The 24,360-nt window shown below is 44.6% G+C and overlaps 3 protein-coding genes across 7 annotated transcripts; all 3 read right to left on the bottom strand.

The window, feature by feature from the left end:
- Positions 1-176: 176 nt before the first annotated feature.
- LOC120808877 (tumor susceptibility gene 101 protein) lies at positions 177-7,578 on the bottom strand. Of its 2 annotated transcripts, none has more exons than XM_040162136.2 (10): positions 7,094-7,578; positions 6,148-6,235; positions 5,982-6,047; positions 5,269-5,432; positions 4,785-4,911; positions 4,035-4,092; positions 3,702-3,796; positions 2,116-2,318; positions 1,552-1,791; positions 177-1,396 (listed from the first exon to the last, which is right to left on the bottom strand). In XM_040162136.2, exons 1-10 carry the CDS (start codon positions 7,133-7,135, stop codon positions 1,307-1,309), a joined length of 1,173 nt encoding a protein of 390 aa, XP_040018070.1. In that variant the 5' UTR covers positions 7,136-7,578; the 3' UTR covers positions 177-1,306. The 2 variants fall into 2 exon arrangements, with proteins under 2 accessions (XP_040018070.1, XP_040018071.1); XM_040162137.2 differs by having other exon boundaries at positions 6,148-6,232; positions 7,094-7,555.
- A 26-nt stretch (positions 7,579-7,604) lies between these two features.
- LOC120808879 (tumor susceptibility gene 101 protein) lies at positions 7,605-9,545 on the bottom strand. Its single transcript, XM_040162139.2, has 6 exons — positions 9,379-9,545; positions 9,184-9,268; positions 9,014-9,079; positions 8,701-8,864; positions 8,463-8,565; positions 7,605-8,302 (listed from the first exon to the last, which is right to left on the bottom strand). The coding sequence occupies exons 1-6, from the start codon at positions 9,418-9,420 to the stop codon at positions 8,184-8,186; spliced, it is 579 nt and encodes a 192-aa protein (XP_040018073.1). The 5' UTR covers positions 9,421-9,545; the 3' UTR covers positions 7,605-8,183.
- A 634-nt stretch (positions 9,546-10,179) lies between these two features.
- On the bottom strand, positions 10,180-24,345 carry LOC120808880 (GTPase HRas). 4 transcript variants are annotated; one of them, XM_040162140.2, is made up of 6 exons: positions 24,021-24,345; positions 17,251-17,396; positions 16,342-16,520; positions 13,975-14,134; positions 13,097-13,221; positions 10,180-12,908 (listed from the first exon to the last, which is right to left on the bottom strand). In XM_040162140.2, exons 2-5 carry the CDS (start codon positions 17,359-17,361, stop codon positions 13,102-13,104), a joined length of 570 nt encoding a protein of 189 aa, XP_040018074.1. In that variant the 5' UTR covers positions 17,362-17,396; positions 24,021-24,345; the 3' UTR covers positions 10,180-12,908; positions 13,097-13,101. The 4 variants fall into 4 exon arrangements, with proteins under 4 accessions (XP_040018074.1, XP_077938884.1, XP_077938883.1 ...); XM_078082758.1 differs by having other exon boundaries at positions 17,251-17,393; positions 24,017-24,344; XM_078082757.1 differs by having other exon boundaries at positions 24,017-24,340.
- Between the last annotated feature and the right edge of the window lie 15 nt (positions 24,346-24,360).

Genomic DNA, 24,360 nt, shown 5'->3' with positions numbered 1-24,360 from the left:
ATAAGCAGTATTAAGAAAAATTTATGCTCCTGTGAGATATTAGATTATAGCAAGTTCACACGTAGGTTGACCCCGTGGTTTGGTTTGTTCAACACTGTTAGAATATACGGTTTTGTTGGGCTTTTCAAGATAATTTGAAATATATAAACAATATTGATCAAAGAAAATCAGATGAATCAAATCCGTTGTCTTTTATTTGTACTGATTTACATAAATCTACAGATATAAAAAGAACAGGTGATCTACGGTTGAATTGGAAACGAGGAAAAAAACATTATACAATTCAAAGTGCATTTAGTAAAAGGTGAATTTAAATGACATGTTTGAAAACTTTACATCAACTTTTGATTAGTACAATACCTTATTTTGTGTACCTTCAAATGTGCTGGCTATATTCACAACTATTTCCTTATTTTACTGGAAACCAAACCCCCTGGACAGGACTGAGAATAAGTGGACAGAACAGGGGAAACATGAGTAAAGTCATCTTTTAAAGCCTGTCAAGACTTTCCTTCATCTCCAACAGAGATCCTGTACAGAGTAAAAGAACCACTGTGCATGATTGACGGGTTAATGCAGTCAGACCTGATCAGCAAGAGACACGGAAACTGAAAACATAGTGTGATCGAAGGGGGCTTAAAATGTACCCCATTAAAAAGACGAAGAAAAACCGTTCCAATGTTCATCACCTCTACTGTATGAAAAGTGATCCCTTTGACTCCGATCGCTCCTGAACATGAACCAGACTTCATGCAGAAATAAATCCTAAAGCTGAACCCAGTGTCCTTCCTGAAAAGGTTGCCCTGGTTTTCATTTCAGAGCCTAACCTTTCCATTGAGAGACGACTGGACATATGGGGCTCTCTACCAGCCCCCGACTATGTGTGCTTGCCAGCCGATTGACTGTGTAAAAACCTGCTGGCTCCCCATGCAGCGCAACATACACAGGTCAACACACAGACTCACTCTACGCCAATAGGCTCCCACCTCACCCCCCCCCCCCCCCCCTTTCTTGAGGAAAAGGAGCAAAAAGGGGCAGCGACTAATGATCAAAATACAAATGAAGTCTTATCAGAGCGGTGCCAACACAGGACAGCACAGTTGTACATGATGTGTGTTTTTAAACATTCTCTGTTGTTGTTGTTGGTCAGATTGCTATCTTACACAAACACATTTTTACCGAGATTAAAACCAGAAGAGTTGCAAGAGGACATTTAAAAAAGGGGGAATAAAACAGAAGAGGAGGGAGAAGGTAGGAGAGAGTAAGAGAGTGAAAATATGTAGTTTTCCTTTATAGTCAGTGCGGGTCAGTAGAGGTCACTCAGACCGGCAGTCTTGCGGGCTTTCTGCATGAGGGCCCGGAGCTGGAACTGCTTCCTGGACAGGAGGCGGACGTGCTGGAACAAAAGAGAAGAAGAGTCGTTGATGCTCCTTACGCCTCAAGGACATTTTCGTCGAGCACTGACCACCGCCAAAATACGTGTGACCTACACCCAATAGTGTGGACCCAGATGGGAGAGACATTAAGATGTAGTTGCGTTGGCGTGGTTACCTTAAGGAACACCTCCAGGTCTATTACCCCCCTGCGAAGGGCTTCTCCGAGGTAAAAGATCGTGTCCTCTATGGCGTTCTCTTCAGCGTACAGGTTCAGGATCTGCTTGTAGAGCGGAGCAGTGGGCACGATGACGTCGTCAATGTCGTTGTTCTCCGACTGGTTCTCCATCTTCTCCAAGGCCTCGCTCAGCTCCTCGTCCTTTCTCTTCAGCAGCTCGATGTTCCTGTCGACCTCGGTCTGACGGAAACACCACCGTCACAAACATATCCATTAACACAAATGTAAGTAACAAATAACATCGTCTGGAATGGTTGAGCGAGGTTGTATCATATGTCCTGGTGTTTTGCATTATTTTTTATTACTTTAATCAGTACTTTCAGAATTGTTGCTTTTTATTGTCTTTTGTGTGTATTTATATATGATATATGTGAGTAATTGTGATTACTGTTCTTTTATGGGTTTTTTTTTTTTTGGCCCCCAGGAAGACTAGCTATCGTCTCAGCGTCAGCTAATGGGGATCCTTTTAAATAAACAAATAAGTGCAAGAAGAGGACTCCTCACCACTTCTTGGTCCAGTCTGGAGACCATCTCCTCCAGCTTCTGGTGTCCCTTCTTCAGATCCTCCTCGGTCCGCTTCAGGGCGTCCAGCTCTGCCTGAGCTCTGTCCATCTCCTCCTTCATCCTCCAGCGAAGCTTGTCACTCACAGCTGATATCAGGGATGCGCGGATGGTGTCCTCGCCAATGGTGCCATCTCTGTTCGGACCTTCAGGAGAAGAAGTTGAGGAGTGACGTTGGACAGCAAACAAGCAAAACACAGTGTAGTAGTTTTTCCCCCCAAGGTAAGTCACATTAACTATTCCATTATTTAAATCTTAAATGACTATTTGGAAATTCAAAAATCAAGACCCATACCTAACTTATATAGCTAGTGCAGTGTATATATAGTGTTCTCGAAGTTAGTATTGATTATCTGCTTTTGTGATTACTTAAGGAATAACTTTAGAGATGCTCGCGCTGTACAAACTGGGATGTTTTCAGTACAACTACTAACAGTCTGGATGAGTAAGCGGCATACATGGGTTTCTGCTGCTAAACTCATGCCGCTATGGTCACAAACGGAGTAAGACATTTGTGAGCACTGACATGCATGTGGTTGAAGAGTCGAAATACAAGTTTAGCAAGGCGCTGTGAGAAAGTGCAACACCAGCTCTCGCTAAGTGACCCGGCTTTGTGTCTAGAGTTCTCAGACCAACAAAAAGCCCAAAGCCCCCCCACACCACCACGAATGACCTCAACCCTGCGAACAAGCTCAAGAGGTCTTTACTGACGCTTTCAATGACAATGGCGCAGTCCTGAGCCCATCCCCCCCTCAACGAGCTCTAGACCACCAGGGCAACCTACATCCTCACCACAGCTCCCCCGAAAGCAGCCCACCCAGACTGTCTTTTTATTTTATTAATCACAAACCAAAGCTTCGAAAGCTGATAGATACGAGGTTATGTGAGAGTAAAGGCACCGATGAGTCTGTCCTCATAGGTCGAGACCACCTCATGTGAAGGTTGGAGTCAGCACAATAAATGTCAGAGTCGATTGTGCCTTGAGACCTGAGCAGCGTACATGCAAACCCAGTCCTCCTCCTTCACTAAACATGGTACACGGCTACACGGGAGTCGCGCGGTTAGCTGATTTTGGGGCGGCAGATGGGTCTCCGGATCGTAGGTCTGTCTTTGTGTGCCGTCCTAAATATAAAACTGTGCCTAGGGTGTAGGCTGTGCCTTTCCCTCCTGATGCACCATACCCTTTGGCCTTTAATGCGCACCACTCTAGTTACACTAACGACCTTTCACTGGTGGTTCAGCACCTCCCAAGTCACATAGAGGGCGAGAGGGTTTGAGTAAAAATACTAAACAACCTATCGCAACGTTAAATAAGGGCAGCAGCAAGGAGAAAGTGTAGTCTTGTCAGAGGTTCATTCAGTATTAAATCAAAACCCAAAATAGGTAATGGAAACTGAAGAGTGCAGAAGATAACGGTTAGAGTGGACATATTCATCTGTATCTTTAGTGCTTAGTGCCAAATGCTAAACTTAAAACATTGAACCATGACAGAAAAGTAAATCACCGTCTTTACTAAATGTGATACTTACCAGCCGTGGATACTGGAGGCTGGGTGGGGTAGTGTGCAGGTCCACCAGGGGCCGGGTAAGAGTTGCCCCCTGGGTATTGGTATCCTGGGTAGCCTCTGCAAATAGATTTATGGTTAAAATTAAATATTTCAATTGTTCCTATTTTCAATTTTAACCTCAACTTTTAGGGGTAAACGTAACTGAGCCCGTTGCAAAGTGTTTCACTAATAAGAGGGCTTCTGTTTGGTATTCAGTGAGAAAATTGAAATGCCAGGAGAGGTTTGTCAGGAAGAACGACACGGATGAGTTATTATTACGGGGAGAGATTTGAGAACTGCTTGGCAAATATAGTACCCTGGGTTCGGAGTTGAGCCGTAGGGGGAGACTGCAGGCATGCCAGGCATATAGGAAGCTGAGGTAGAGAGATGGAAAAACAATCAGAATCAATCAGAACAATTCAATATTCTATGGGCCGCTGTCGTGGTGTCTGAGCTCCATCTAGTGTGTAAGGAAGTAAATGCATCACTTGAACCATCGTGCTGTATTCAGGCATCAGCACCAATAATAGAAGTTTCCAATAATGGGAAACATCTTTAGTATATTGTCTCAGCAAAAGATCTGTGACATTACAATGTGAAACCAGCTCAAACTATAACCGAGTATAAAAAAGCTTTTTCCTGACATGATTCGAAGCTCACATGTCATAGGTTTTCAGAATGGGAAACTAATATGGGTACCTCTTCCATCACAATAATTGTGTGGTTCATTTTGTGTGAATATGGTCCATTTATAATAATGCAAAAAATGATGTTATTGCCATGATTTCATGAACAAACCGTAGGCTCAATCACCATTGTGGTGCCTCATTTGGCAGTACATGGTGAAAAGCTGTGAGATTAGAGGACCATCATTCATATAAATTGTTGGCCCATCAGCAACAACTTTCAGTGTCCTAGGAGGCGTTCAAGTGTGTTTTCTTACAAAGCGATATGGTGCAAGTAGAAATATTTAACGCCTGTGGTCCAGCCTGCCCTTATGCTGTATTGGTCGGTGCCATGTCCACTGAGATTGCCGTGCAACCCAACAAAAATGGATGTCACTCACGGTTAGGGGGTCCGGCAGCTTGGAACGCTTGATAGGGGGCTTGTGTGGTGGGGCGAGAAAACACAGGAGGCTCTTCTCCAAAAACCACAATCATCACCTGAATTAGACCATACAGGTCTGACTGAGGCTGTAAGACATACAGGGAAGCGCATGTCTTCATCGAGCAAGACAACAAATGCAAAATGCCTCTTCAAAAGATCAACATGAAAATCTGGAGCCAAAGGTACATTTATGGCCGATATAACTGTGCCGTTTAGTGCTCACTAACTGGTACACACGTTTCAAATTTTCCCAGGAAGCTCCACTTAGCCTTATAATAGTGTTGTATGTCGCTGCTGCAGTGACGCCTCAAATCCTCTATTACAGCATTATGCAAACAGTGGACATGTATAGCTCCATATTTCTATGTTTTTGCATTTTCAACATTTCACGCTCCTCGGAAAACAGTCTGCAGTTACAAAGTGACTCGAGACCTCACACTTACATGCTTCCACTCATGGAGATAAGGCAGGTAGATCTTGCCGTTGGCGTCGATGTGCTTGCCAGTTTTGATCATCATTGCACTGGTAGGTTTGACAAAACATATGGGCGGGTTGTAGGGATACGTGTCCAGCAACCAGAGGCACACAGGAATGTTGTAGACATTGCCTTCAGGAAAAACAAACGCCACGTTATAACGTTTGTATCTTTTTTTTTTTTGTATTAATCTCAACATTGCCATCACGCCACTCTACACTCGAAGAACACTTTCTCAAAGTCTTTATTTTGTTTTCAAGTGCAATTTGGACCTCTACATGGAGCAAACATCAGAATGAGCATGTGCTGTTGAAATGTACCTTTTAAAGGCTAAAATTGTGTCTTGATATCAAGTAAGATAATGTGTTAGTAATCCCAAACCCAAACTGGGTGGATGCTCACAATGAGATGTCTTATCAAAAGTCTCCTGAATGCAATTGAAGCCATGATGCCAGAACAGCAGGTCTCAATCATACTCTGGTTGAGGCAGGGATGACAGTTTAACTTTTAAAGAGTGGAAGATAAATAGAGCAAGCTACACTAGAGAATGATTCGATGAGCAAAGAAGCAAAACCAAACAGAAACTGACCGTCAACTTGTTATTCCCCAGTCTTTCATTTTCTACTTAGAAACTATACATTACGTTTTCTGTTTTTTATTATAGAGAAAACATATTTTTACCTCTGTAGCTCACTGGGACCGTTCCCGTCAGGCTCATCAGGTCTCTTGTGGAGCCATCATTGAACACTGAAATTCAACAAGGCCATGTCAACAAGCAAACAATTTGGTTATATGTCATTAGTTAGCAAACAATACCTCTATAAAACAGGATATGAGTATCATTTACCATAAGCATCCATGAGTGGCTTCAAGTCCTTGTACTGGAGGATGACGTTGGTTATCTCACGGACAGTCAGATCTCTGTATTTGTACTGCTGGACAATGACAACAAAAGTTTAACAGGAAAAAAATTACGTTAGTAAAGATCCATTCTCCGTGCTGGCTCATTGGGTCCAATACTGCTTCTATGTATTTATGGGTTACACAGATACCCTAAAAGGTAATGCTAAAACAAACGGGCCCTGTGAAGAAAAGCCAGTGGGATGTTGTCTGCTAAAAGCTGTGAGAACACACTTAAATCTGGGTTATACAATTTCATTCTGGTCCTGTACACAATTTGATGACATCTGTGAAGTTTGTGTGAAACCCATCATAAGGCCATCAACTGTGTGATCAACTGACGTAAACATAATGCTTACATTTAATCTGTAAACGAAACGTAAATTATGAACATCAATAACGCTCTACTTAATCAAAAAAGGCTGATTATCCCAGAACTGCATACATTTTTTTTTTGAAAGAAACACAAGATATATTATTAATAGTACAAGATATTCAATAAAATGTAGATTACTGCATGTATTTATAAGAGAGCATATTCAACAACATGACGAACAACAAAGGGGTATTTGTTGAGGTGGGAAATATATAAATCATAAAACTCAACATGTTTATAATGTTTTAATGACGTCAGCTTGTTTAGGTGCCTGTGCTATACGGTAAGAGGTAACGTTACAAGCTAAGATTGAGTATTTGTGGAAAAGGGTCTCAGTTAAACATTCATTCTTATGAAAGCATCTTACTAACTTACTTAAATAAAGACAAAATGCCGTCCGGCCATTAAACCTTCCAGGAAATGTTAACCTGCGGACGGTTCCAGTGTGTGGTATCGGTAACATTAAGTTAGCTAGCCAGCGGGCTACTGTTAGTCAGCTAGACACCGTAACACCTACCTTCAGCATTTTCTTTAGGGCACCTTCGTTCACGACTGCCATGGTGTTTGCACTTGTGTTTGTTACCGTTCCTGTTAGTGAGCAAGGTGAGTTAATGGCTGACGTTTGACGCAGCTAGACTGACAGCTAACAAACGCTAAGGCTGGTTAGCAGGACTTCACGGAATGCTAGGCTAAAGTTAGCCCAGCCCGGGACCCGACAACAATCGTTCGGTGTCTATACGGAGCCCTCCACTCCAACACGACGACTCTTCTGTCAACGCGCTAAAATCTAGTCCAAAAATATTACAAAAAACAAACCAACGTAAGTTAGTAGTTAGTAGTTCCAGAAAAGGGGTAGAAAATAAGTAACCGATAGTCAACAAAACAAATTTCCGGCATTCCACCTGACTACTTCCGGTCTGCATGTGACGTCAGTAGTAGACGAGCTGTTCCGGTGTAGTTAGGTGACTTTCCTTTCGCGAACCATAAGGACAAAGGACGCAGTGTACCAAGCAATTATGCAAAACAAATATATTCTATTGAAGGTGTTTCACACCATAACTTTATTCACAATGGCTCGGCAGATGAAACGTTTGACAAAAGAAGTCACAACATTTTTAAAAACAGTAACTGAGAAATAGTTTTTCAAATCAACCGAAGAGTTATCAGATAGATTCACTGTCAAAATTAAATAAACAAAAAAATCGGATTAATTGGGCTGCATGGCTGTATTATTTAAATAACTGACTTTCTCACTCCAAAGTCCAAAATATGTGTAGATAAGAACATAGTAAATGCACAAGGGTACAGATAAGGCACCGTTTTATGAGATGCTTGTAAAGCATGTCAGTCTTTAGACAGAAAATCATTCAAATGTCATAGTAACTTTGTTAAAATAAAATGCATATTGGAAAAAAAGTCTAATACATTCATACCAAACTAGATCAATATATTTTCTGCTGCTTGACATTTATAGTCTAAATGATTTGAAACAAATTAAGCATGCTGTTATTTATCTGAAATGATCAATGCATTAACCATAATATGATCAATGGATACCATCTGACACACACACAAACTGTTCAGATTAACTTTCAAATTGCACAGAACTAACAGTTGGTTTCATTTTCTTGCTGGAAAGGTAGACCATCTTCACCAGCTAAATTCATATACAAACTTCCATCTGTCTTTGGAAGAACCTCTGCTTGTCTGTGGAACTGTAGCCAACCTATAAAACACAATTTTCATTTTAGAAAGTTGTTACAACAAACTCGTGAACATGTTTACAGGAACTGAATGGGGTGTGGCCTATGCATTTTATTTGCAGCAACTTGTAACCAGGGCACATACGTGTTGTTTTTAAAACAACACAGAGACTAGTAACTCACAAGGAGCTTCCTCGGGCTCTGGATGAGGCTGCATGCATACAGGGGGGGAGTCTGCGAACGTAACAACCATCACCTGCAGTAAGCTGACGAGGTCACATTCGCCCTGACAGGAGAAAGGAGATCACGCGTGAACATGTAAAGCTCGGAGGCGCTGCGTTCCGTACACGTCAGGGCCATTGTCTGTGTCTCTTTACAGACAGACGAGGGAAAGAGCACGAGATATCATTTAAATTCTCACTTTCTTCCAGTCCTCCAGGTAAGGCAGCATGACTTCACCATTGCTGGAGATGTACTTTCCACTGAGGACCATCATGTCACTAGTGGGTGTGACATAGCAGATGGGAGCAGTTTGAGGGTAGCTTGCCTCAATCCAAAGGCATACAGGAATGTTGTAGGTCTCGTCTTGTATGTATGAACAGAGAAAATGGTGATTTATCTATATATTCTCTATATATTATAAATACATTAATTTTTTTTTATAATGAACTGTTTACAGAATACACATCAGTCGGCATTTGATTCAATCGTAAAAAACGCAAAGTCATTGTTACCTTCAAACAGGACAGGAATGGTTCCGGTTAGACTCATCAAGTTTTTTGTGGTTCCGTCGTTGTAAACTGAAAGAAATAGACGACTGACGGTGGTATCTAAAGCTTGTTGTTTAATTTTTCTCTGGTCGAACGGTAAGGAAGATATTGTTAGCTGTTATTTCACTTCTTACCATGTCTGCCCATCATCGGCACAAGGCTTTGGAAGTGGACCACTGCAACATACATGTCATGGGCCACATGTTTGCGGCGATATTTCTTCAACACAAAAACAAACACTGAACAGAATACACATGGATTCTATTCATACAACTTGATTGATTTTGGGAATACAAATTATTGGTCCAATTGTTGATAATTATTCTTACCGTAGGGAGCATTTTCCTAATCGCATTCTCAAAGTACGGCATGATTACGCTTAAACCGAAATGAAAATGTACTTTCCGTGTATCTTTTCGATCACCAATTCCAGTTGTGTGGTTCTCGGGTTTATGGGTAACCGCCCAGCTTTTATGACACTTGAAAGCCAGTGAAAAGAACAACCTCACGAATATGCAAATCACCTGCCATAAAAAGCCATAGCAAGGCAGTTACTCAATAAACATTAAAAAGGATTATTAATAATCATTGTGATTGAGACTGCAGTGATTGGTTGTTGTCAGTGAAACTGTATTGTTTTGCATCAGGATCAAGGAAGTCAAGCTGATTTTACCCCCTTCTCTTGTATAACAAAGTTTGCCTGTGAAGGGATCATTACCGTACCTTATTGGGTACTTCGTTAACTTTTAATAAATAAAAGCTCTGCCCTGTTTACCTGTGGGGCCTAAAACTTTTGTACAAATGGTCCAGCTGATTGCAAAACTCCTGTGTAAACACATTTTAAGACAGTACTTTGAACATTGATCCCAGCTGGGCCCCATAAAGTAAACCACACAGTATCACATTGTGATCCTCCCATTCAAACAGAGATTATTCAGTACTGTATTTGCAAAGAACACGCACATATTTCAGCTGAGTTCAACCACACAACATTAATAATAATCTTAACAATTTAATGTAACCAAATTCTGTCCCTTGATTTTTTTTAACTCTCAAATATGATGCATAAAGAAACCTGCAGATGGCAGCAAATCTTACATTTGAGAGTAACCTCATTGACCAAAGACCGGTTTCCTTTTGACATCTTTATTCCTGTCGCCGCAATACATTTGCCACATTTTCAAAGAGTAAATACATCTTAAATAGCTAAAACAGTTGTTATTCCTTCCACACCTCCAACGACAGTTTGCGAGGGCGAAACAAAGCCCTTGAGCCACTTTGTCCTTGTGCAAAGGTCCCTCCGGTCCGTGCGGTCTCCGTCATGCTCTCTAGGTCTGACAGGTGCACGCATTGTCTGCTGGCTGGAGAATGCCTGTTGCAATATGATGAAGACGGCTAATGAAACAGGGACTTGAATACAAAGATTTATCGAAATCTATGCGTTATTGTGAATGAACGTTTTTTCTTTATGATTGACAGGGAGATGACAAGCATACTATTATGACTGTAATTACATGTTACAAACGCCACACCTTTTTTTTTTTATATATATGAGCACAATGGGTGAAAAATAAAGGTTAGAAACAACACAGCCAAAAGTGTGACCAAGGATCCACTCCTGCATTATTATACTATTGTAAGTTAAACAAACAGGCTTCTTTCAAACACACATTCACAGTTCATATCCTTCCTCCCAGCAGAGACATGAACACTTGACTGATTTAAAAAAAAAAAAAAAAAAACACTCTACAACATCCACACTAACAAGACTGACCATATTACTTTAAGCCATGTTATGAGGGAACTTCAACTGTACAAAATCGTTTAGGTGAGAAAAACTTTTGTTTTGTTTCGGTGACAGGAGACGAAGGCAAAATAACAGGTTACGTCTTTTGTGGAGGAAGCGTGGGATTTCTCTGTGGTCTGTCGCTAAAAACCTGCTTGTAGTGCCTGGAACTCTAAACATAATCATACGTGACGTATAACCGTGACTTAAAAGTCACACATGTTCCAATGTTTTAAGCAAGACAACTTGGCATATACTGGGCTCTTAAGTGGGTTGGCTTTCAGTCACAGACTCACATTCAAACGCACATGCCATTACAGACCCCCCCCCCCCCCCCCCCACACTCTAAAATCAGTGTAGTGTTTTAAGGGACTTGCCTTTCCTTTAAAATTCTATACAGCGCATAACGCGCTAAACCCTAACCCACTTCAATATTTTCTTTTTTTTGTTTGTTTTTCACACGTAATCAAACAAACAGAACAATGCAGCCAGCAGAACACATTCGTCTCAGGTAGATCTCGCTGCAGACACGAGGTACAAACTAGCTAAGATGTAAAGGTCCATTTATAAGTAAAACCGGAGCAGTCTTTTCCCACGTAGGCGGCAAATTAATGCAGTTCTCGGTGGCAAAAGCTAGTATGAATTTAACAGAGCGACGCACTCCCACAACCCAATATCCATCACCTATTACACGCAATAGTCCCGCACTTACAGTAAATATGATTCTGACATGAGTAGCACCTGAACTACTATTGTTCTATTGGAGAACTGAGGAGGCAGAGAAAGGAGGAGCGGTTTGAGGATAGAACGGTGTGAGGGGGAAAAAAAAAACTGCATAAGTGTAAGTCTGAGGCAGGACCGTGTGCGTTAAAACTCTATTTGGTGACATTGTGAACTCGGGTTTCCAGGACTGTTGAATGGTGACGCTTTCTTGCACTCTGGATTCCTGAGCCTTGTCATCCACTAGGACGGATTCTTGCCATCTAAAAATAGCCGTTATCACCATGTAGTAAATACGAGTTGGACAGCATACACTTACCGAAATGAAATGCAAGAAAAGTCCCCTGGTTGTCATTTCGTGTAAAACTGTAAGCGGTCGTTGTGTGACTGTGCAGGGGGTTTCTCCTATTTCCACATGCAACCCTCAACAGATATAAACCCACCCGAACCAAAGTATCCACAGTAAATAATCCTATTGCACCAGAACTTACGTACATTAGTGATTACTATTACAGAAAGACAACGTTTGCTGTAGCAAAGAAAACATTTGAAAGAAAAGAAGGCAGCTGCATTCTGGGAATTCATCCATCTTTATATTAACAAATTCTATGTGTCACGCCCAGTCCCACCTGTAATGAACGCCCTCACTCACATATTGCTCTGTGGCTTTTAGATTCTGCAATCACAAACAAAACTTGTCATATCCCAAAAAAACAAACTCTAGGCCTTTGTACAACCGGTCAAACAACAAAGTATAGTCAGTTCCATGTCAGCCTCCAACCCGTATCCAGCACAATGACTGATATGCTCCACGCAGGCATTGGGGGGTGAACACAAAGGGCAGGTGGAGGGCGATGGGGGGACAAGGGGAGGGGCATCCATGTTCTAGTCCTTTCTATTGTAGTCAGTCGGTCCTTCCAGTGGGCAGGCGGCAGCGGGGAATGGAGGGGGTGGGGGGGTTAGGCTTTCAAGGTGGAAGGAGGTCAGAGACACCCCCTTTAAGACCAGTGTTGAGACTGAAAAAAAATAAGTTAGCAGGAAACTTGTGGAGCCATCCAGGGAGACCACGCCGGAGTGGACAAAGAGTCATTAGTGGCGTCGCTCTCAGGGCGACACGTGGAAACCAAAAGGAGGGACCGGACCCGCTCAGATAGCCACAAAAGGCAACGGTCCAAATCCTCCTTTCCATGAAGGGCCACGGTTCAGTCAGGTCTGGTGGTTCCCTTGAGAGCTTTTGCTGCAATCCTTTTTGAAAAAGTTTATATTTCATCATTGCGTTGTTTTAACTTTCTATCAGTAAGTCCATGCTGCCACTACGCGCAGTAGCATTTCTCCTCAACATGCAACAGTCCGCTGTGGACAGAGGGGAGACAAAAAAGGGACGCGGATATTAGTGGCATCTTGGTGGCGTTTTTGGGGAAGACGGTTACACAGTGAAAAGTGAAACTGAGGTTTCACAACTATTCTTGGTCATAATGAGAAGTCGAACTGGACTTCCCATATTGCGTGATAACCGTAAAAAAAAAAAAGATATGTCTCACCTGCATCACGAGACCACACAGCGACAGCTCATACAGTCCTGACCGCTCTCATCGGGTGGGTTCAGCTTCCTCAGCTTATGCTGTCTGATCTCTCTGACCAGTGTGTAGAAGGCGTCCTCTACTCCCTGTAAACACACAGCAAAAGGTTGCACAGACATCTGAACACAGGCAAGGGTCAATTTTAAATGTGAGCGCACGGCATAAACCCCCTGTGAATAGACCTTGAACCTCTCAGGTGTCTTTAGCATTGAGAGGCCTGGTGACATCGCCATGACAACATGGACATTTCAGACGCCGTTAATCAAAAGAAATCATTGGGACTGAAAAGAAGTCAGTCAGTTCTTAACGCGCTCTTCCGGTTAAATGATGAATGCGAGAGACTGCATGTTCCTCCATAGTGTGTGACAGTGAGTCAGAGACAGTGGGAGCTGTGCAGCGACGTGTCTTTATGCAGCCTGCCAAGGCCACCTGGCTACGAGTCACCGCATGCGGCATCATAAAGCGTTTCCAGCAGCGCAAATGGCATAATACTGCGGATCATTCACTAGATCCCATACATAGGACAGGAGTTCAAATTTACGTAGAATCGGAATTTTGATAGACCCCTGAAAAGCCCTCTGCCTACTCCTCCCTTACAGCAGGGTTGTGAAGATAGATATCTGTGACTACTTAGATGACGTATCTAACAAAGGTTTTGAACTAGGACAAGGAGAACAAGAAAGTAGGATTTTGGTGGCTGGTGACTAAAAAAAAGAAAGAAAAGAATCTTAAAAACATCAATCAGTGAACCGTGTGTCTCTTTAGGCGCCTGTCTGCCAGTCGGAGGGCCGACACCGTAGGCAGGTATTGTGGGCGTGTGCTTCTTGCTCATGACCTACCTGTCGGGTTTTGGCAGAGGTCTCGATGTAAGGGATGCCATAAGACCGGGCGAGTTCCTGGGCTTGCCTCGTGTCCACCGTGCGTGCCGGGAGGTCGCATTTGTTTCCCACGAGCACCATGGGAACATCGTCAGAGTCTTTCACGCGTTTGATCTGTTCTCTGTGAATTGCACAATAGAATTTCCACAGTTGGCATTCATTTGGAAACATTTTGCAGTATGTGACGCTGGGGAAACATGTCTCAAGGCTGCGTTCTCTCCCCTCTGCTCGTCTCCCTGTACACCAACAGCTGCACCTCCAGCCACCAGTCCGTCAAGCTCCTAAAGTTTGCGGATGACACCACCCTCATTGGAGTGATCTCTGGTGGGGATGAGTCCGCCTACAGGTGGGAGTCTGACCATCTGGTGTCGTGGTGCAGCCAGAACAACCTGGAGCTCAACGCTCTAAAGACAGTAGAGATGCTTGTGGATTTCAGGAAGTCCCCCCCCCCCCCCCCCCCGTCACCGCTGTGGACTCTATCGGTTTCCTGGGCTCCATCATCACCCAGGACCTCAAGTGGGAGCTGAACATCAGCTCCATCACCAAGGCTCAGCAGAGGCTGTTCTTCATGAGGCAGCTGAATAAATTCAACCTGCCAAAGACGATGATGGTGCACTTTTTTACGGCCATCATTGAGTCCATCCTCTGCTCCTCCAACACCGTCTGGTACGCTGCAGCCACACAGCCAAGGACAAGGGCAGGCTGCCCGAAGCGAGCTAAAAAGATTGTAGCCGACCCCTCTCACCCCAGACAAAAACTTTGTTTGTTTGTGCCCCTTCCATCTGGCAGGAGGCAGAGGTCCATCAGGACTAAGACCTCTCGCCACACAAATAGTTTCTTCCCATCGGCAGTCGGGCTCATCAACAGAGCCCAGGTCCCCCACCGACTGACATCCCACCGGTCACTCCCTTCACACTCCACATGCACTTGCCACTTTCTGCTCGCTGGTGCACCCAACTTTTATTTTCAATTTAAATGCCTCTTGCACTATGCTGTTCTTGCACTATGTTGTCATGTATGTTGTCTAGTGCCTTACTGTCTGATGTTATGCACCAAATGCCAAGTCAAATTCCTTGTATGTCTGGGTAATAAATGTTCCTGATTATCCCTAATCCGTGCACTGCAGTTGAGGTCCAGGGATCCTCCCTGCTTCATAAACAACAGCGGCTCCACCGCTGGAAAGAAAGCCACCCAGAGAGCTCTAGGACCCTGAGGAGCAGCCAGAGCCCGCCGGTGGTACTTTGCTGTGCTGCACTGCTGAAGGGGGGAGGGAGAGGGATTGACAACGAGCATACAGCATTACCTCATCACCACAGCAGCCAGCACCAAACGGCCAGCAGCCAGGAGGGAACTGACTGAGAGGGTCAGATCAATCTATCAGACCGGCCCTTTTTCTCCCTGAGCCACAGTGCAGCAGGATGCATCCACTGCAGCGGCCCTGCAGTCAACACTGCCAACGGTGTTCAGCAGAGGCAGCTATTTCTAAATCTAACTAAATGACAGCAAACACCAACATACTTTATATTCTGTGTTGACTGATTTGTAATAAATAAATAAAAAATCCAGTGTGGTGTCAGCAGCAGAGCAGAGGTTTGGTAGAAACGCCTTGAACGGTAAAATACACCACAGATAATAAAATAAGTCGACAGCTCTAACGGGACTATTCAAGCAGCGGACAAAAGATCCATTTTTCAAGTTACACAATGAGTACAGTGAGGCTCAAAAAGGCTGGACCGCGATGGCTGCAGGTAAAAAAAGAAAACCGTGTGCGTCTGTGTGTGTAGGAAAGTCCCAAAAAGACAAACAACCTGCAAACCTGGAGAAGAGGTGGCAAAGTTAACGCGCAGCCAAGTGGGTGGCTAATGTGATGAGAAAGACAAAATGTGGCAAAGATAGAGAACACTGTCATCTACAGCTGAATCCTCCTCCCTGCCCCCCCCCCCCCCCCCGTTCTCCTTCCCCGTCCTTGAAAGTGCTACCTCTCTCCGCTCCCCTAATTGAGTCAGCATCGATTTCATTGGCATCGTGCTGTAATCTTCCAGTTGGGGGCTAAGCTTTCTTCAGCCGATTTAAACGCTACAGCATGACATCACCAAACCACTGCAGCGAGCTGGCAACACGTACGTAAACACACACCCCTCTCTGTCCGGGGGGCCGTATGGGAGTCCCCCGCAACACACGCGGAACATACAAATACACAGAAGCGTAGAAGAGAAGTAAACAGCAATCACTTGGATTCGGTCGTCCGCCCCAACGATGCTCCGTGTCATTGACACAGTTTCGGGGTTCCCACCACGGTGGTGCGCGGCCCCACTGCTATACACACACCTGTACTGGTGAATGTCCTCAAATGACTTGGTGTTGTTGATGGCGAAGACGCAGAGGAAACCCTCCCCTGTCCGCATGTACTGATCCCTCATGGCGCTGTACTCCTCCTGACCGGCAGTGTCCAGGATGTCCAGCAGGCAGGTCTCCCCGTCAATCACCACCTGCTTCCTGTACGAGTCCTGCGGGCAAAAGGGGGAGACGGTCAGAAAACGGGAAAGCTGCTACAAATCTACGGGTGAACAATCTGTAAGGAACGCCGGTGGAATTTGAAGGGGTCACAAAGGTGGTTGCATCCTTCGCCACCGAGGGCTGAGCAGCATGTCCATAAATAGAACGCACAGAGATGTGATGTTGATGGGATGTGCACCACCTGGAATCTGTTATCAATTCCCAGTCTGCACCCGGGCTTAAATGCACAGATAAGAGCTCAGAGGAGCTGGGGGATCGGAGCCAATGTTTAGCCTTCGGACATGCAGCCGCTAAAACATGGAGGGCTGTCCCTTTGTTTGTTAGAGCACAGGGGCCAGGAATGCCAACGCACAAAAAGGACATTGTCTGACCACAGGCAGGCGTGGTGAGAAAGAGAGGGATGGAGTGAAGGAAGAAGAGAGGAGAAAACATTCTCACTGGCTTGCCTCTCCTCTTGTGTGTTGTTTTCACGCAAATGTAAGAATTACAAATGGGCACACCACATATTTCTTGTAAAAACTGACAGACATTTGCTTATGACTTCCCCTTGAAAAAGTCTGGAATCAAATATCTGTATAACGGCCCCCCCACCCCTCTCTCCCAGTGGAGAGAGAGCACCAGCAGACACACTACCACAATATAATTAACCATTGTTTACCTTCCTACCCCAACACGTCTCCGATGAGAATAATGTGTAGAACATGCAGAAGGGGGTCATACCTCTATGGTCGGGTCATATTCATCCACAAAGTGGTTCTGGATGAGCTGGATGGTGAGTGCACTCTTGCCCACGCCTCCAGCCCCCACTACCACCAGCTTATACTCCGTCATCTTTGCCGCTGCTGCTCCCCGCACCAACACCACTGCTGGAGGGAAGAAAGGGAGGGAGAACGGTGCAGGTTAGCATGGGTAAGAAGCATACACAGTACCGGGTCAGGGCAGAACAACGGACATACGCAGTCTGGCTCTCTCTACCATTGGACTGCTGCCACGGAGGCCACAAACCCCTGCAGCTCAGGGGTGAGAAACACCAGTAGTTTGTGTGAACGTGTGTGTGTGTGTGTGGTGGGAGCTGAGGTTGAGACCCCTCAAGAGGGGAATGTGAAAAATATGCAGACTGTACTCGATGTTCAAAAGCCGTCCCGCTCAGAGTGAGCAGCGGCGTGTGTGCCGGAGACAGCCAGGGGGAAAACAAGAGGAGGCACGACACTGAAACAATCAATCGTTCAAAAAATGCATCATAGAAATATAACAAGGAAAAACATGTTCGAGTTAAATATCTTTCAAAAAGGATCTGCATATTGTTCCCTTTCAAAACATACATTTTCACTATTACCAAGCTTTTGCTATTCGCCTTACTTTTTCTAAAGGGACAGAATGAGAGGCCAAAAATGGGTTTTATGGCTTCAGGTGTGCCTGCTGTTGTCCCCCGAGGAAACACTGAATCCACTTAAAGGAGTCTAGTCGGTGTAACAGGGCATGTTGTCCATTTTCTGGAGGCTTTAACCTACACAACACAAGTGCTATGCCCTTCTGTAATTCTAACCCATACAACACTCAAGTACGATGAGTCGGTACAATTTTAAGGACTTGGAATGACATGCAAAGTTCTGCTTGGTCATCCCAAAAGATAATGGGAAATTCTTCTTTAGATTTGCATTTTAAATTGCAGTGCATAGCACCAAATCAACATTTATAGAAAGCAGGTTTCCAGAATAAATGTAGTAGGGAAGGAGTATTTTCCATAACTGGAAGCGTCTAGACGTTACAGAAAGGTTAGGTAGCAACACCTTCCTTCATATTAGGTGGAGATCAGCAGAAAGGAACAACAAATAGGGATTTTACCAGAGAGAGGGAAAACCAGGAGTGCTAAAAAATGTGGGATTTTGCAGAAAATGCCAAAAATGCAATTACAATGCCAAATATCGAGTCAGCTGGAACCACACATGCAGCCACAGAAGGCAATACAAAGAGGCACACACACACAGATCCCCTGACATCACCCCTGACAACGCCGATGGCCAGAGAAATTCCAGGCGTGTTGAATCAATGGCTAAAGAATGCAGTCATATGGGCGTTTCCCTTACCTACGGGGGCAGAGTGTGACTCAGCTATTTGCTAATTTACCACGAAGTTACAAAATCTATGACCCAAGCATGAGCCGTGAACAACTCCATCCATGGTGTTCCCTCCACGGCGATGAGTCAGAGCGCCATGAAGCCATCATGGAGGCTTTGAGAGATGACCACACCTATGGCTAACCACTCTCCTGCTGGAAGCCCATTGTGAAAGCAAAGACGTCTCCCCCAGTTCTAGCTTCAGTTTGACACCATGAGTGGTCAGGTGATGTCATCCCTGACTCCAGAGGGAAATCAGTGGAATTACAGATCCTCCCAGGGGGTAGTTTCTCTTTCAGTTTGAAAGTAGTGATCAAAAACTCAACTTTAAAAAAGGAACTTCTACTTTGAATTTAAATCAAACATTGTCTTTGCCGCTATCGACACAGACTTCATCAAACCGTTAATACATCTGCATCGCCCTAAAATCTTCCTCGAAAGGGGTGTCCTTTATCTTCCAAGGGAGCAACATGCACAGCTGGAGTGAATCTTCAACTCTTCAATCAACTCTGTGCAGGGAGGAGTAACGGGTGACTTGAACACTGTTGTCAAAGGACACACAAAGCCTCCAAAGACAGCTTGGTCAAAGGTAACGGAAATGCACCTCTGTGAAAACAGTTTAATTTGTGACTGTCCTTTCCTGGGTTCATACCAGACCAAGCCTGCCTCACTGTTAATGATTGGCAGAGGAAAGCAGACCTGCTAACTGAAGACACGGACTTTTAGCTTCTCTCTCTCACACGCTCACGGAAAACAGGTAGCTCTAAACCGCCCACCCCCGCCCCTGTAAAAACACCCGCTGGCACAACAGGATGGGAATTATCCTCCATCTTCCATCTTGTGGCCAAACATTTAGCACCAAAAAAAAAAAAAAAGCAGCCTGGTACAAAGTGCAGTGCGCCTCGGCTGGTGGCAGAGAACGCCACGCTCCTCACAGCCTCCTCTAACCAAATAAACAGCAGCTGTGCTGGGCAGACCAGACGCTGGAACACCTTCGGTCACCGTGGGCAACGAGCTGGGCGCAGGGCAGGGAGTCACATCAGAGCTGGCTTAATACGCGGGCACAAAAAGAACATGTCACGCTTCGGATTAGAGGAAGAGGCAATTTGGCTGGATTAATGGATTTTAAAACACAAAAATGAGGCCAATTTTAATAAACATTTTCTGTCAGTTGCCACGTTAATTATATACCATTTTTTTTCAAATTAGCACGGCGTGCACAGAATTTCAAGATGAAACCATAAGTCATTTTTACTGATACATCAGATCTCCTCAATTCTTCCTGCGTGCGTGCGCGTGCGCGTGCACACACACACACACACACACACACACACCCAAGTACTACAACATGTACTTGCCAATAACGTGCACTGAAAGGACCCGATGAGGAGGAAACTATCGGACATACACAAACACTAAAAAAGGAGGCAGACACCTGCTCGGTCACACAACCACAGTGCGGCAGATGCTGACACATTTCTTTCTACATAAACAGATCTGAAGTGTACACCTGCCTAACGATTAAAAATGTTCAGCCCAAAATGCAGCTTCAAGACCCCCACCACCAGGAGAATGGAGCACGGAAAAACAGACCGGGCCTATTAATGATCCACACATACGTGAGGAGATGAATAGCTAAATGAATCATTGATAGTGATGCCGTCGCCTGCCCAAAGCCACTTGTTGCCAGAAGGGCTCATAAAGAGAAGGCCTTTGTGCAGACAGAGAGGAGAGATGAGGACACGGCCGCTGGAGATCACAATCAATCGTCTTACACATTTTCTCTACTTTCTGTCGAGGTTTTATCTATTTGTATTCGGAACACACAAATGAACTTGCCTCTTTGGCCGTGTCATGAGTTTTCTATTGCATAGTAAAAACTGTCAAAACAAATTGCATTTGCCCCATAAAGTGCATATGTAAATGAAGGGGAAAAAACATCATATTCAACCACAACGAGGTCACGCAGCGTTCCACTTTTTTGTGCAATTTGAATATCAGACAAAAGTTAATAATCCAAAGGCAATGGCACTTGCAGAAACAGATCAACCCATTAAAAAGAAAGGTGAGCAGTTCAAAGCTTCCGGCCGCCCCTGGTCAAATACTCAGCTCACAGACGGGCTCTGGTCGCCGTGTCATCTTCGCCGAGTCACTGACCTATTTCACCCCAAAGTCCCCACAATCTTTGCGTAGCTGTTCTCTTTAGGATTTTCGAGGAGCACTATGCAGTATGCCTGCATTTTGGGGTTATTTATAGCCGGCCACCTCCAGCCTGGGAAATTAACAGTTCGTTTTGAAACCCTAGAGCCCCGCCTGGACCAAGAGGATAATCTTACACGACAGCGTACGGAGGGTGCAAGTACAGAGCAGCGAGAGGGGTGATGGGAGGGGAGCGGCTGAGGGCTACTTTTACTATATGCCCCACATAGAACCACAGGAGGGAGGGGTCCACCTTCGAAACTGAATAAATATGTACTGAAATCAATAATGAAAATGCTTTTTTTTTTCTCTTAGGTGATTCAGCTGCAGAGCTAGGATCATTGCGTTAAAAAAATAATAAAAGTCGGTCAGTAATTGCTAAACAAACGATGCAAGAAGCAGGGTACGCGAATGTGCATTCTGCCCTCCATTAAAATTCTTAATTGGTTAAAGAATCCATACTGGCAGAGCCACAAGCCCACTGCAGAGTTAATAGATTTCTAATGGAGCAACGATGTAAGGAGACCCTCTCTAGGGAGGTATCACAGTCAAATACTGAGACTCCAAGACCCCCCACCAAGCTCTCCGATGACATCATCCTCCTAAACAGCATCCAAACATAAGTGTTGACCGGCAGCTGAGCAATCACTTCTACTCTCTGAGGCCAAAGAACACACAAGTAAGTGGGGACATGTATGCCTGTTCCTATGAATCAAGACTGCAACCCTTTAAAACGGTAGGAAAATGGCCGAACTTGAATGAAACGGATTGTGAATCTTAAGACAAAATCCCGTAATAAACAATTCCTCGACCACACATTTTTCTCCCTCACAAACATTTACATGAAGAGTTTCTGTGTATATGCTCATGCTTAAACAAGCTGCTGTTAAAAAAGGTACCGGACAGCAAGTGACCTTTTCCCCACTGGGTCAGCCTTTCAGCTCCTCGCTTTTGGTGAGACGGAGGAGGCAGCAGCGGAGATGAAAAGGCCAGCTGACCTCCACACAAAGGCCGGTTAGAGGAGCCAAGGGGCGTATCATCGCACAACAAAAACCCCTGATAATCATCAGTGGTGTTATTTTCTATTGGATTCATTGCAGTCAGAATAATGAGCGAATCTCCATTTTGTCTTAGTTTGTGAGTACATGAACAAAAAGCCTCCTATGGGTCTCATAACCTTAGATGCGAGTCAACCTGTAGAAGATCCCAGCAAATGTTTGGTTAATTCTCCAAAAAAGAAACAATTGAAACCAACCTCCCTGAACGAAACACGTAGGAACAAGGGCAACACTGAGACAGGCCTTTAGAATGGCCATTTAAGGTGTAACCAATATGGTGCATCAACGATCAATGATAAATAATCATCTAAAGTCATGTTGCTATAAGTTGGTGACCCATTGGCCAATGAAGAATTCTGTTTGTGTAAAGAGTTTTGTACAAAAAGTCACACCCACGAAGTATGGTAAGCGAAGCGGGTCCGAGTTAATGAGCACTGGCCGCTACAATAGCCTGTTAATTACATAGTTTCAATTGGATAAGGAAACACATGCCATCTATTAAAAAACCCAAGACAGTATCCAGTCCTATATTATAATATCAACGTAATTGCTTGGCTCTCCTTTAACGACGCAAACGGGTACAATCCAAAACCCAAGGAAGAGCTCAAGGCATTGGAGCAGAACTTTACATTGTGGCCAAATGGTGGAATTACAACTTTCGGATCCACCAAGTGATGCCAAATATATTTTTTTCCTTGGACTAAGGTGGAGAAAGAGACATTAGTCACTTTAAATGGTAAACCTCCAGGTACAAATACATAAACAGACCTTATTTCAATCATTGGGTCCCAGAAGTAGAAAACTTTCAGAATCCACCTAAATACATCAAATACTGTTTAAAAAACACGCAAGAGCATATCCTATGCCATTTGTAGGTCTCAAACAGACATTTACCAATATGTCTCAGCCATTCACCCAATCAAAAACTGTATTAAAAGTTGCCATTTGTAAAATCGCCGGCATCTGGACGAGTCTCACTTATTTTGTCTGAGAAGCTGGGCACCACCCAGCTACAGCTGTTCAGAAAAAAGGGGACAATAGATTAGCATCACACCTCTAACACTGGACCTCCTCCAGCTCTTGCCTTTTCTCCAGGACAACCACCACTGATCTGACGTCAAATGCACACGAGTGGGTCACGTCCTCCCATCCAGTGTGATCATGGAAACACAGGGGTGCACATGTTACTCATAGGCTTTGGGATGTTGTGGTGGATTTTTTTTAAAAGAGGGGGAGGCAGACCAAAACAACACACAATAGTTGCTTTGCTTTGTGCGAAGGTACTAACTGAAAAATTGGTGAGCCGGGACCAAAGACCTACGTCAGCTCGGGATGGGTAGCTTTGTTTCCCCACTAGTCTAACGACCACGTTTTAAGTGATGGAAACGTAAGAACCGCCTTTGCCACCTTTTACCCTCACAGTCAACTAAAGCAGTTTTTTTAAAAGCAGCGGGTCTAAACGAGCGGCGCAGTCCGCTATATAAATGGCTCGTAATGGAATCCAACTTCCGCAGTGATCCGTTGAGCTGTTGCTCCGTGCGACGGGGCGTCACCCTAACGTACTTGTTTCTGCGGCCACTACGGGCTGCAGCGTCGCCCTCTACATTGTCTTCACCCGACGGTCGAAAAAGGGCGAAACACAGAAAGACAACAACAACAACAACGCAGGAAACACACGCTATCACGTTTACGCTTGACTGCCGCTCGGTAGAGATGATGGGGACATTTATTGAACTGGGTTTTTTTTGGTCTCCATAACCAAGTTAACGTTACAGCACCCGAACTCACGGGAGACCGCTAGTATCGAAACGGGGACCAACCGGGACGCGAGACAACGGTGCATAACGTATTGCGACATGAATCGTATCGCGTTACATGTGGCCGAGAGTTGACCGCTGCCACGAGCTGTAACAGAGCTCGGCAGATAAAAGCCGGCTGAGGGAAGGGAGGGCGAATCAAAACGCGGGGATAGCTAATGTTAGCTAACTGTGGACCGCAATATCCAGCGCCCCCCCCCCAAAAAAAAGAAATATGAAAACATTTTAAAGCGGTATCATCAGACAGAACAGTCACTGCCAACGCATTTCGTACATGGGAACGTGCAGTGCTTACTTACAACAAGCAGAGGTCTAATTAGCTGCCAGAGGAACGTTTCGTCTGCCGGAGAAGAAGAAGAAGGAAAAAAATCTTCCAACTCTGTTGCCTCTGCGCTGTAATCAGAAGGACACAGGATGTGCGTTTTGGGGGGAGGGGGTCCGCTTTCCACCGTCTTCGGATATCTACACCTTTTAGTATATCCGATAAAGTGTTCAATTTTTTCAACAGCTACAGTGCACGGAGGCTTTCATTGGTTCTGGGTAAAAAACGAGCCCGCGTTGAACAATGTGCTTCCACAGAGTGGAGGGGATGAGGAGGGTCGAGCCCACGCCCAGCTCTACCAAACATAGAACCGCCCC

Source organism: Gasterosteus aculeatus, chromosome X (genome assembly GCF_964276395.1).
Source record: "Gasterosteus aculeatus chromosome X, fGasAcu3.hap1.1, whole genome shotgun sequence".
NCBI lineage: Eukaryota > Metazoa > Chordata > Actinopteri > Perciformes > Gasterosteidae > Gasterosteus > Gasterosteus aculeatus.
This window is presented reverse-complemented; position numbering and strand designations above follow the sequence as displayed.